This window comes from Phocoena phocoena, chromosome 6 (assembly GCF_963924675.1).
Source record: "Phocoena phocoena chromosome 6, mPhoPho1.1, whole genome shotgun sequence".
NCBI classification, from domain to species: domain Eukaryota; kingdom Metazoa; phylum Chordata; class Mammalia; order Artiodactyla; family Phocoenidae; genus Phocoena; species Phocoena phocoena.
The window spans coordinates 13,377,322-13,389,933 of NC_089224.1; the positions used below are offsets into that span (position 1 = coordinate 13,377,322).

At 41.5% G+C, this 12,612-nt stretch overlaps 1 protein-coding gene across 1 annotated transcript in view; it reads right to left on the bottom strand.

Moving 5' to 3' along the window:
- Positions 1 to 12,612, bottom strand: part of DOCK5 (dedicator of cytokinesis 5) — a 154,398-nt gene that overhangs the window by 35,824 nt on the left and 105,962 nt on the right. The window contains exons 31-37 of the mRNA XM_065879847.1: positions 11,416 to 11,516; positions 9,000 to 9,058; positions 8,539 to 8,693; positions 7,695 to 7,780; positions 5,291 to 5,450; positions 4,469 to 4,509; positions 3,756 to 3,846 (exon numbers count right to left, since the gene is read on the bottom strand). Of these exons, the coding sequence (XP_065735919.1) occupies positions 3,756 to 3,846; positions 4,469 to 4,509; positions 5,291 to 5,450; positions 7,695 to 7,780; positions 8,539 to 8,693; positions 9,000 to 9,058; positions 11,416 to 11,516 (693 nt within the window). The remainder of the gene's footprint in view (positions 1 to 3,755; positions 3,847 to 4,468; positions 4,510 to 5,290; positions 5,451 to 7,694; positions 7,781 to 8,538; positions 8,694 to 8,999; positions 9,059 to 11,415; positions 11,517 to 12,612) is intronic.

Sequence of the window (12,612 nt, forward strand, 5' to 3'; positions counted from 1 at the left end):
GAAGGTCAGGAATGAGGTGAGGCTGCCAACCATCATGACTGTGGTTGCACTGGTTACCACTCAGTCCAAATAAAAGAGAGGAATCGGAAGTATAAAAATGCAAAAAAAGGGGTAAACCTAGCAATGTGAATATACTTAAGGCCACTAAATTGTACACTTACAAATGCCTAGGATGGTAATTTTAATTTTATATGTATTTCACCATAATTAAATTAAAAAGCAAAGATATCTAGGGATCAACATAACAAGGAATATTCAAGACTTCTACACAGAAAATGTTAATACACCACAGGAGGGCACAAAAGCAGACTTGAACAAAGGGAAAGTCATACCATGCTTTTGGATAAGAACATGCTATTTTATAAACATGGAAATTCTCCCCTAAATTAATTTTTAAATTGCATGATTCCAAAGTCATGAAAAAATAAACAAAAAGGAATAAGGTGGAAAACTCTGAAAAAGAAGAGGAATGAAGAGAAACTACTAGGTCATAAAACATACTGATAATGGAAACAGTGTGGTCCTGGTGCATGAACTGATAGAGACCCATGCAGAATATGTAAAATCTAGAAAGAGGTTCCCCCCGACCCTCCATACAGTGATGTAGTATGTGATCAAGATGGGATCTCATACCAATGATGAAAATGTGGACTCAATAAGCAGCATCCCTACTGAGTAGCTCTATGGGGAACAAGTGGCACCCACACCTCATACCTTATGCCAGGATAAGAGAGCTGAATTTTCTGAGCAGCACAAACGAAAAGACCTACAGTCACTGACACTGTGGTTTCTCTCGGATCATCCCACAGTCAACAAGCCTTCCCCCCTAACCCACATACAATAAGCTTTCCGGTGCCCCAATCTTGAGTATGAACTGTGAATGGCTGCCTTAGGGGAGGTGGTGAAGCAGAGGACTCCAGTTTTTAATTCCAAAGCTTAGAACGATATACATGTATTATTTAGGTATAAAATAAAAGTTAAATTATACGAGATAATGAATTGCTAGGGATAAGAATGGAGGCAGGGAAATGTAGTAGGAGGCTAAAAATGATAACTTGGACCGAGATGGTAGCAATGGAAATAAAGAAAAGTGGATAGGGTGAGGCTATCAAAGAGACATCTGCACCCCCGTGTTCACTGCAGTATTATTCACACTAGCCAAGATACAACCTAAGTGTCCATCAATGGATGAATGAATAAAAATGTGGTATAGGGCTTCCCTGGTGATGCAGTGGTTGAGAGTCCGCCTGCCAATGCAGGGGACACGGGTTTGTGCCCCAGTCCGGGAAGATCCCACATGCTGCGGAGCGGCTGGGCCCGTGAGCCATGGCCGCTGAGCCTGCGTGTCCAGAGCCTGTGCTCCGCAACGGGAGAGGCCACAGCACTGAGAGGCCCGCGTACCGCAAAAAAAAAAAAAAAGTGGCATATACATACAATGGAATATTATTCAGCCATGAGAAAGAAAGAAATCCTGCCATTTGCAACACCACGGATGGACCTTAAGGGCATTATTTAAAGTGAAGTAAGTTAGAAGAGAAAGACAAACACTGTACGATCTCACTTATATGTGGCATCTGAAAAATAAGGGCTTGTAAAAACAGAGAGTAGAAGGGTGGTTACCAGGGGCTGCAGGGTGGGGGAATAGGAGGAAGATTGTTTACGGGTATAAACTTGAAACTAGTAGATAAATAAGCCCTGGAGGACTTCCCTGGTGGTGCAGCGATTAAGAATCTGCCTGCCAATTCAGGGCATACAGGTTCGAGCCCTGGTCCGGGAAGATCCCACATGCCACGGAGCAACTAAGCCTGTGTGCCACAACTACTGAGCCTGCACTCTAGAGCCCACGAGCCACAACTACTGAGCTTGTGTGCCACAGCTACTGAAGCCCACGCACCTAGAGCCTGTGCTCCGCAACAGAAGCCCCCGCTCACCACAACTAGAGAAAGCCCGCGCGCAGAAACGAAGACCCAATGCAGCCAAAAATAAATAAATACAATTTTAAAATAAATAAATAAGCCCTGGAGATCTAATATTATAGCACAAACTTTCCCAATTAAAAAAAAGAAAGAAAGAAAGGTGGATGGGGTGAGGGAGGGTTTTGGACAGAGGGTCCACGATTCTTGTTTGTGCAGAATGTGGGAGGGGTGAGTAAAAGATAATGACGAACAGTATCTTTTATTAGATGTCAGTGCCCTTCAGTGAAATGGGGAGAAAGGAGAGGAAGGGACGGACCCAGGAGGACAGTGGAGGGAACAGCTTCTGTTACTGTCACGCTAAGTTTGAGTTGTCTGTTAGTCATTCAGAGATTGACGTTGACAGAACAGTAAGTTGGAGGAGTCGTCAGAGCTGGAAATAATTATTTGGGATTGATGATGCAGAGTTGTATTTATATCCATGGCACAATATAATTTCCTCAGTGAGACAGTATAAATAGGATAGTACTTCTACAGTTCCATATTTACTTACAGCTCACTTCTCTACAGTTTTACACATACTGACTGACGTGTGTTTTGTTTTTTCTTTTTTTAAATAAATAAATAAATTTATTTATGTAATTTTACTTAATTTAATTAATATTTAATTATTTAACTTAATTAATAACAGCTGCATTCGGTCTTCATTTCTGCACGGGCTTTCTCTAGTTGTGGCGAGCGGGTGCTACTCTTCGTTGAGGTACGCAGGCTTCTCAGTGCGGTGGCTTCTCTTGTTGCAGAGTACGCGCTCTAGGCTCACTCGTGGGCTTCAGTAGTTGCAGCATGCAAGTTCAGTAGTTGTGGCTCACGGGCTCTAGAGCGCAGGCTCAGTAGTTGTGGCGCACGGGCTTAGTTTTTCCGCGGCATGTGGGATCTTCCTTGACCAGGGCTCGAACCCGTGTCCCCTGCGCTGGTGCATTTTTAACCACTGCACCACCAGGGAAGTCCCTGGTTTTTCAATTAGAGTGTCAGTATTAGCAGCCTGTAAGTTGTGCTCTGCTTCCTCAGGATTTTTAAATAAATGATATGCACCCATATGTTCAAAGCAGCACTATTTACAACGTTGCCAAGACATGGAAACAACCTAAATGTCCATTGACAGATGAGTGAATAAAGAAGATGTGGTTCATATATAGTGGACTATTACTCAGCCATAAAAAAGAATGAAATAATGCCATTTGCAGCAACATGGATGGACCTAGAGGTGATCATACTAAGTGAAGTAAGTCAGGAAGAGAAAGACAAATACCATATGACATCACTTACATGTAGAATCTAAAATACGACAAAAATGAACATATCTACAAAACAGAAACAGACTCACACAGAGAGAACAGACTTGTGGTTGCCAATGGGAAGAGGGAGGGGGGGATGGATGGATTGGGACTTTGGGATTAGAATGGATAAACAACAAGGTCCTACTGTAGAGCGCAGGGAGCTATATTTAATATACTGTGGCAAACCATAATGGAAAATATGAAAAAGAATGTATATATATGTACAACTGAATCACTTTGCTGTACAGCAGAAATTAACACAACACTATCAGTCAACTATACTTCAATAAAATAAATTTAAAGCTAAGTAAATAAGTAAATAAATAAATAATAATGGAAAATTTCCCCACCGTGGTCTAAAAACTAGCTGTGCCTATTTAGAAGGTATAAAAACATTCTTGGATAAAAGGGTCCTCCTTGAGTAGGGAACTTTCCCATCAAAATCATACAGGATGCGGTCCCAAAGGGCTGGACGGCTGACATACCGCATACCTGATCCACTTACCTGCAGGAGCTCAGCATGCAGGAGGAGTGTGTAGGCAGCTTCGGTGTAGTTCTCACAGTCCCGGTGCAAATCCCGCAGCTTGTACAAGTATCTGGTCAGAATGGGAGAAAGGAGGCGTTCTGCCGCCAAGGAGTTGATGGGACATTTGGCTCACGCCACAGCCAGGCGGCGGGAATAGTTACTTCCTGTTCCTTAAGTCTTTGTGCTGCTTCCTGCCTGTGTGTCTTTCCTACTCTATCTGTGCTACTCTGTACTCTTCGTTTAAGGCAGTGATGTTTAAAAAAATTTTTTAACGTCACAGACCCCTTTGGGAAGCTCACCAGAGCTAAGGAATGTTTCCCCAGGAAAATGCACATCGTTTACATCCAAGTTGGTTTCACGTTCAGGGCTTCCTGCACGTCGGGCTAACAGTCCTTGTCAGAGGGTGAATTTCACGTCTTTCCTGTGCTGTTTTCCCTGGTCACCTGGCCACAGCCCTCTATCCTTTCCTGGAACCCCAACACGATCCTCCCTCTACACTTCCTCGTATTGTACTTACTTGCGTATCTGTCTAAAGCGTTTACCCTTTTAGGAAGAAGGGAGCATATCACATACTTTCTGGTGTCTCTCGAAGCAGCAAGCACGGTGTTGGGGCTTATTGTTTTCATTTATTGGAGAAATAAATCATAAAGCCCTGACATAAACAGCAAAAGCAAAAACTTCTTTCAGCTTACCTTATGTAGATGTCCTCTCTCTTCTTTTCTTTGTAAAAATTCTACAAAAAAAGTCACAAAATACCAACACAAAGCCATTATCGATGAGCTTGCCACAAAAATGGACAAACCACTACTTGCACTTTTCAAGTGTCACTTTTCCAAAGACCTTCTTCTTTCCCTTTAACGAACACCCCCAACAAAATAAGGAAGTGACAATTTATAAAGCAGAAAAGTTGAATTCTTTTAGGACCGTGCTTCTGGGAAATGTGAGGGAACCTTCTAGGTGAATAGACAGGTGGGTCATACCCAATTCACCTGATATTCTGTTTTCTCAGGGAATCAGAGGTGGTAGGTTCTTGATTTATATGAAGAGGAGTGTATGGCGGCCTAAACCTCTGAGGTCTGTGTTGCCAGTTACAACTGTCTAAGGAAAGGCAAGACCACAGGGTTCCACCACCTAGAGGATTTCACGGACTAATTCTCTACTCATGGTATATTGTTTTTAATGCATTTTCGTCTGTGTCAAATAATCCCAACAATAAAGCAACCACATAAAAGCAAGACAGAGAAACAGGCTGAGGATGGCCTTCGGTAAGAGAGTTGAGTCAAGAGCTTATGTTGCATTTTCTATCCCCGTTTCCACATTTATCCTCTGAGGCAGCTGGCATCTGTGAGTTCAAAGTTGAGTTGGCCATTCCAATTAGACTCAGCAGGACACGGACTCTGGAAAGGTGGTCCCAGGGGGACCTTTGTCTCTGCCGGATCTACTTAGAGCTGCGCTATGGGGTGCAGGGGCGGCCGGGCACTGCCCTCGCGCCATCCCAGGGGCGTGGCACATACCAGCACGTTAACGGTACAGCTCATGCGGTTTTCCTTGCTCTCGTCATGCATGATAATGGTTCTGTAGTCCAAGAGATTCTCTAAGAGGCTGCTGACCAGGAGCGCGAATACTTCTCCGGAGCTGGAGAGGTATTTATGTTTCCGGCAATGTTCTAGAAGCCTGTGGGGCAGAGATAGAGACAAATGACCATGTCCCACACGGCGACTCCAGCACCGCCTACGAGCGCTGTCCATGGTCCTGGCAGCAGGTGGCGCCAGTCTAGGACACATACACCTTCCTTGTAACTCCAGTCTACGCTAGACTGGCTCCTGCACTTACAAGGCTCCTCGCTGTTACTCAAGTTCTACGTTTTCTTTAGGTCTGTAGCTCAAGCCCTATCATCACTGAGGATCCCAGCCCACTATACCCTTCTTTGAATTTCTATTTGTATTTGTTTTTGTCTTCTGTCAATACCACAGAAATGAGAACCTTTGCCCAAAAGGTTTGTGTGTGCTATCTGATCTCTCTACTTATTTGAAAGGACCATCTTTTCTCTGTCTTTATTCTCCCTAAGGCCTAGCACTTCAGGGCATCCTGAGGGAACTCTGGAGAATCTTGGACTGATGCCCAGCCTAGAGGAACCTAGGAACCTACTACACTGCTAGACATGTGGCTCTGGATAAAAGTGGGAGACGCAAGAGAGAGGAGATATGGGGATATATGTATATGTATAGCTGATTCACTTTGTTATAAAGCAGAAACGAACACACCATTGTAAAGCAGTTATACTCCAATAAAGATGTTTTAAAAATGTTATTTTCAGGAAAAAATGCTCACTTGTAAATAGGTAGATGGAGGTTAAACTTTTGGTCTAAATCCTCTCCCTCTGGACCCAAATAGAGCAAAGCTTCTACAGGAGCTTCTCAGATTAGACAATTAGAAGAAAACTTTGGGAACAGGAGAAAAAATGGGTTCAAAGCATTAGTCCAGACTCTAGAATTATTCTTGAGCACTGGAAATTTGCGCAGTCATATTTTTCTGCATTCGTGATCCAAGAAGAATGAAGGAAAAATTAGATCTGTATGTGAAAAGTCAACTGTAGGCTTTTTTTTAAAGTGTAGTTTTATTATCACTTGTAAATGTGTGTGTAACACCTGTACTTAATTCCCGTATGAGATCAGAACTGCAGAAGTGATCAATTGAAAGGTCTGAATCTCAAACAGGCAGACCAAATGGATATGGGATGAAAAGATCAACAAACGATCTTATCGTCCATTACAAACAAAATAAGACGGATTTCTAGCTCTTTAAAATATAGACGAGTCATCAGTTCCATTTCTGAGTACCCCGTGTGCTGGTTCCTTAAAAAAATCTTCGAAAAATGAAAAACAGAGTTGGGAGTGTCCCCGTCCTCAGCTCAGTCAAGCGCCCACTACGTCCATGAAGCAGGTAAATCCCAGAAAGACTTAGGCACGTACCCAATCAACAGGTGACAGAGGTGGCCAATATCGTAAAAGTTCAGAGAACATAAGAAATGAACAGTCTAGGGTAGTTACAACCCAGGATGCTGGGAAGATCTGCAGATAATAACAGTAATGAACACCAGAGCAGCCAACATTTGTCCAGCATGAGCTCTGTGACAGACACTGTGTTCATGTATCATCTCATTTAATCCTCACCAAAATACACATCTTATCATTGTAGATGACCAGAAAAAAAAAAAGAGGCGTTGTATAGGTTAGAGCATCTGTCCAAATCAAAATCCTAGTATGTGGAGAAAGCGGGATTTGAAGCACAATCTCTCTCTCCAACATCTAAGTGTTTTTAACCACTCTTGTTACACTGTCATTCCATACATGCAAAGGAGAGTAAGAGGGACAGAGGGTGACAGGCAAAGGGAACAGTGGGATAATGGGAGCGCAGGGAGGGAATGAATGTGTTGGCTTGGGGTGTGTGGAGGGCAGTGAAAAGGGCTGGAGCTGTACCTGGTGTTCTCAGACATCCTTCACAGGGCATAAGGTATTCTTAAATGTAAAGTGGACCTTGAAATGTTTTTCCCTTCTCCTTTAAATTATTGCTTCGAAGCCATAATTAGAGGTGCTAGCACTTTTGTTAAAATTCAGCATTTCAAACACTGGGCAAAATGCCACTACTCTGTCCATCTCCCTCTCTCCTCAATCTGCTCTGTTCTCGAGGGCCGGGCTGGCCAGGAAAACATGAACATTTGACTCACAGCAGATAAACAAATGTCAGCAGTGGATGGTGTAAACTCCATGAACCCCCCCCACCTCCCGAGAACCATTCATGGTGGTGACCCCAGGGATGCTGAGACTACTCGACTGGTCTGTAAGGGCAGCAGAAGCCTGTCTTTCTCCATCACTAAATGATGCCATCAACGTTGAGATTTGTTTCTGAAATACTCACAGTTTTTCCAGAAGGACCTTGTATTGTTCATCTCCTCTTCCCCCTTCCACCTCTTGGTCCAGCTTTGTGATCAACTCGTTCTCAAACTGAAAGCAGAGGCAGAATTTCCAGGAGAATGCTACATTCTCAGAAGAGGACACGAAAGACATCCAGCCAACTTTTCTAGATTTGACCCAACGCCTTTACTGAAGTGTAAACTAATTCCAGCATACAGAGAGGAAGACCCCACTTCACATCATCCATTAATATCAAAACTTTCTAAAGTAGCCTGTGCTACTCTGTCCTTTGCTTTATATTTACGGAAAAAAATTACCCCGAACATTATTATCTCATCACAACTGTGCATACAAAAATAGCTGAATGATTCTAACTTTCCATTTTATTTTTGGTTCCTGTCGAAGCCTTGACGATGGGATTGCTTTTGCAGAGCTTCATAGCTGCAAAATCTTCCATTCGATACTAATATACTGTATAGATAAGGAAATTGAAGCATAAGAAAAATATATCAGGCAGACTAAGGTCTCAAAGCTAAAGACCCCTGCACCATTCCCTCAATCCACTGCAATATTTGTAAGAGAGAGGACTAAACTGCATGAAGTCAAATTTTAATTATCCAGAGATAAGAGTGCTTCTTTAGGAAACACACGCAGCAGCTGCTCCTAGAGCCTTGGTTGGAATATCTGATCCTATGACTAATTGCTTTACAAAATAAAATGCAAAAAAAGAAGTTTTTAGATCACCTTTGATTTGTTTTATTCAGGTTACTGCTTCTCTATATAGAAAGAAAATAAATGAGAGTTGACTCTACGTGCATTAGTAAGATGACAGGTCCACCACTCCTTACCATATGGAAATTGCCATTTCCACTGAAATTGAACTCACACTGCATCATATCAAAGAAAATGGGGATGGTGGCTTTCCGGAGCTCTACTTCGGGGGTCAGTGTGACCTCCAGAATGGGACCCACCATGGATGGGATGAATTTGATTTTGTGGGGACCTGAAATGAAAGTAAGTGAGGACATGAAAAAAAATAATTTCACTGGAAGTAAAGTGCTACAATCTTCCTCCACAGGGCCCATAAGAAAAGAAAAAGTTTATGTGGGTAAATCAATTCAGAAGTGAGTGACTAAATATTGTTTTCTGATAACATGTGATGTCGTAAGAGACCGACAAGTCAACTTGCACTTCCAGACACACAGAGAAATCAATCTCAGGATTCTTGGAATTAAAAAGGAAAAGAATTCATTGTGGGATGCGTGTCGCCCAGGAGTGGTGTGTGGGCCTGTTTGGGTTATACACTCACCCAGGTTATACCACATGTCCCGGATCCTAAAGCCGATTTCCTTTCTCATGTCCCCGTATCTAGGAAGGAGATCATAAACCAGGAGAAAGATGTGCAGTGGAAACGAGAACACATAATACAATGACGAGGGAAGTAAAAGAGCCTGTGTTCCTCTAGGTCACAATTAAGCTAGGTCTCGAGGCAAAATCACATTAAGAGATGTGGTCGAGGGATTTCCCTGGTGGTCCAGGGGTTAAGGCTCGTGCTTCCACTGCAGGGGGTGAGGGTTCGATCCTTGGTCAGGGAACTAAGATCCCACAAGGAGATGTGGTCGATACCTAAAAAAGCCCCCAAGAACTGAGCCACATAGAGGTGGGGGGACTTTCACAGCAAGAGGAAGACCAAAGTAAGTGTCAAAAACTCACTGAGAAAATGAGATTAACAAACTTTATCGAAGGGGGAAGAGTGAGAAACACTCTGATTGCTCTTAAGCAAACCAGTAAAATAAAACACAACAAACACTAAAGAAAAGGAAGATGAATGAGGGATGACTTACACAGTAATGTGGCTGGCCTTTATATACTTATATGTGAGTGACCCTTAGCCACACCAGGACGCTCTTCAAAGCACTCACATTGGGAATCTCTAGACATACATTCTCAGTGGGGGTGACAGTATCCCTGAAGGGGTGAAAATTGGTCCATGGGGGCAAAAAAAAGCTGCCTGTTTTTATGTATAAAGTACAGATATACATTTAGTACATAAACTGATATATGGTGTATCTGTGGTATTAATATTTCATGGGGGGTGTGATTAGAAAAACATTTTCTTAAAAGGTTCCTTACAGGAGTTGACAATGGAGGAAAAAAGAGTAGAGAAGCATTGATCTAGACAGTGGTTCTTGGGCGGAGGTGAATCAGAGTCACCTGAAAATCTCTTAAAGAATACATATGCCTAGGGCTGCCCCACACCATATACCATATCAGAGGCTGGAGGCTTAGAAAATAGAAATAGGGTGGGTCAAAAGTAGATGCTGTAAATGTTCCCAAGGAGTTAGAATATGGACTTACGACCTACCCTGCCAGCACGGTTCTATGTTTTCTACCTATGATATTATTGCACCAAACATCCTTTTTTCAAATTCTTGCTTTGGAAGTGTCTTCAGAAGCCAGTATAAAAATCATATTGAAAAATTTTTCTTACTATTCCTATTTAACGAAGGTACCTAAGCTAATTTTATTATTACTATATAAGCATATGTGGTCCATGTCCGGCACATAATAGATAATAAATGATAACTATTCTTATTGCTCATTAATATTACTGTTGATGCTTTTACTAAAAATCAGAGAAGTCTTGAAAAGAAATTCATTCACATTCCTATAAGCGTAATAGAAATGTTTTTATTTCCTAAGGTTTATCTCTGCCCATAGGCATATATATTTTTACATGGACTGTACTCACAGTCACACTTTCCTTTGACCAAAACCAGAATCATTAATCCTAACTAGCCACTTTATTTATCAAACTTGGTGCCAACTCATTTCACTTATGGTCATTTAACCAAAATCAAATACATCCTTGAATGAAGTTATGTCATCTACAGTATTCTAGAGAATAAGATTATGGTGTCCATCTTAAAAATCAAATATCTCTTGATACCCACCCCACAAGGAAATCTACAAAACAGGTTTTACTTTTATCTTTGAAAGTGCAATCACTAAATCTCAATCACTTAGCCATCAATCTTAGTATCTTAGGGAGAAGCTAGAGGGATGCTAAATAATTTGCCTAGAATCCCAGACATGCTAGCAGAGGAACAGAACTAAAATTCACAGCTTTTAAATGATAAATTTCTCAAGTTCTATTTAATTACACAGCCTTTGAGGTCCCAGGCTCTCAATGAACTTCGAAACAGACTTGAGCTGAAAGCAATGAAAGTCTTCCCTAAATCTCTCATCACTCTTGCACACAGGTCCATTTTGAATTCTGAGCCAGGAATCTGGAGGGTGTTTTTAGGTGATGTGTTACTCTTGGCTCCTCTGTGGAAGTGACTGAAACTGGGAGGTAGACCAATGGTGCCAAAGGTGTCTGCTCTGTGAAGCATGAGACAGAGAGGCACTATGCCTGCCATTTGGACAAGCTGCCAGCAGATGGCAGCTGTTCCCGGTGATGGGAGGACTGGCTGGCCTCAGTGTCTCTTTATGTAGAGATTCTATAATAGAATGTGATGTTTGATTTGCAAATGAATGGGCCCCTGAGAAGAGATGTGAATCTGGGGAAATCTGAGGTCTATAAAAAGATTATTTTAAGACCTATCTCACTAACAGCACAGGTAGCCACTGAACAGTAATTTCTGTGATACCAAAACTCCTGCTCCAATTAGAAATGGAAGAATCACCTTCCCAATCATAAGCAAGTTTAAGAGGACACTTACTTTTTTACAATTTTGTTGCGCTTGGCTTGTGAGAAGGTTTCAAGCTGAAGGGACTCATGGGTGAGAAAAGCGACTGCCAAATGGAAGTAATTGTTCCAGAGCTGTTCAAAATTAATGATGTGGGTGAAAAGAAACAGAAAATAACATTAATGTGGGTCATAATAAAACAGTGCCACATGGTACAAATGCACTCGCCAGAAATTAACGGGAAAAAAATCCAAAATAAAATCCACAGGACTTCCTTTTCTCTCCTGTGTTTCAATTATTCATCCCTGAAAGTTTTAATGCTTTATTAATATCAAGCTTTTAAAAATAACCCAAACTATTATATTTGTCTTTACTCCTGGGATAAAGGAAAACTGTTGCCAAGAAGTGTACCTATTTATAGTAAGTAGTTGGGCAATACTTATCCAAAGCCCTGACAATCTGCCAAATTTCTGACTAGTAAATACTTTAGGACTTTATCCTGGTAACATATTTACGGGTATTTAAAAAAATATTTAAAACAAGGAAGGCCCTCACACTGCTGTTGAACATAATAACAGAAAATGGAAACAATCTAGATGCTCATAAGAAGAATTCAGTTAAATAAACCATGGTCCAGCCATACAATGCACTGTATTTCAGCCATTAAAAATACTGTGAAAATATTTATTATCATCGAAAAGATCACAGAAAAAGTAAATAAAGTAGATTAACAGGTTACCTAAGAACTGTACAGCTTGATTCCATTTTGGCATAGGTACTTATGTGTGTGTGTGTGTATAAATACACACACGTATATTAACCATTTTGATATATATACACACACACATATAAAAACATATGTATATACACACATAAACATATATATGTATATGCAATATGTACATATAATCTCCTCTGCTTATGACACTCTACTTCCAAAGTAGAATACAAACGCAGGCCGTATCACAGCAAAAGCACATCACCAACAAAATGTACCCTGTAACGGAAGCAGGACCTTGTCTGCCTTCACCAGGGCCTAGAATAGTGCCCTGTACATATTAACTCTCTAAATTTGTTGGATGAATGAATGAAGGAAGATGGAGTTAGTGATCACCAGTTTTGCTACCACTTTGGATTTTCAAACAGGTGCTTATACAAACTGCTCTTTGGACACTAAACCGTTTGTAGGTAGAGGAATACCTGCGTGCCTACCTGCAAGCAGGTGTGTTT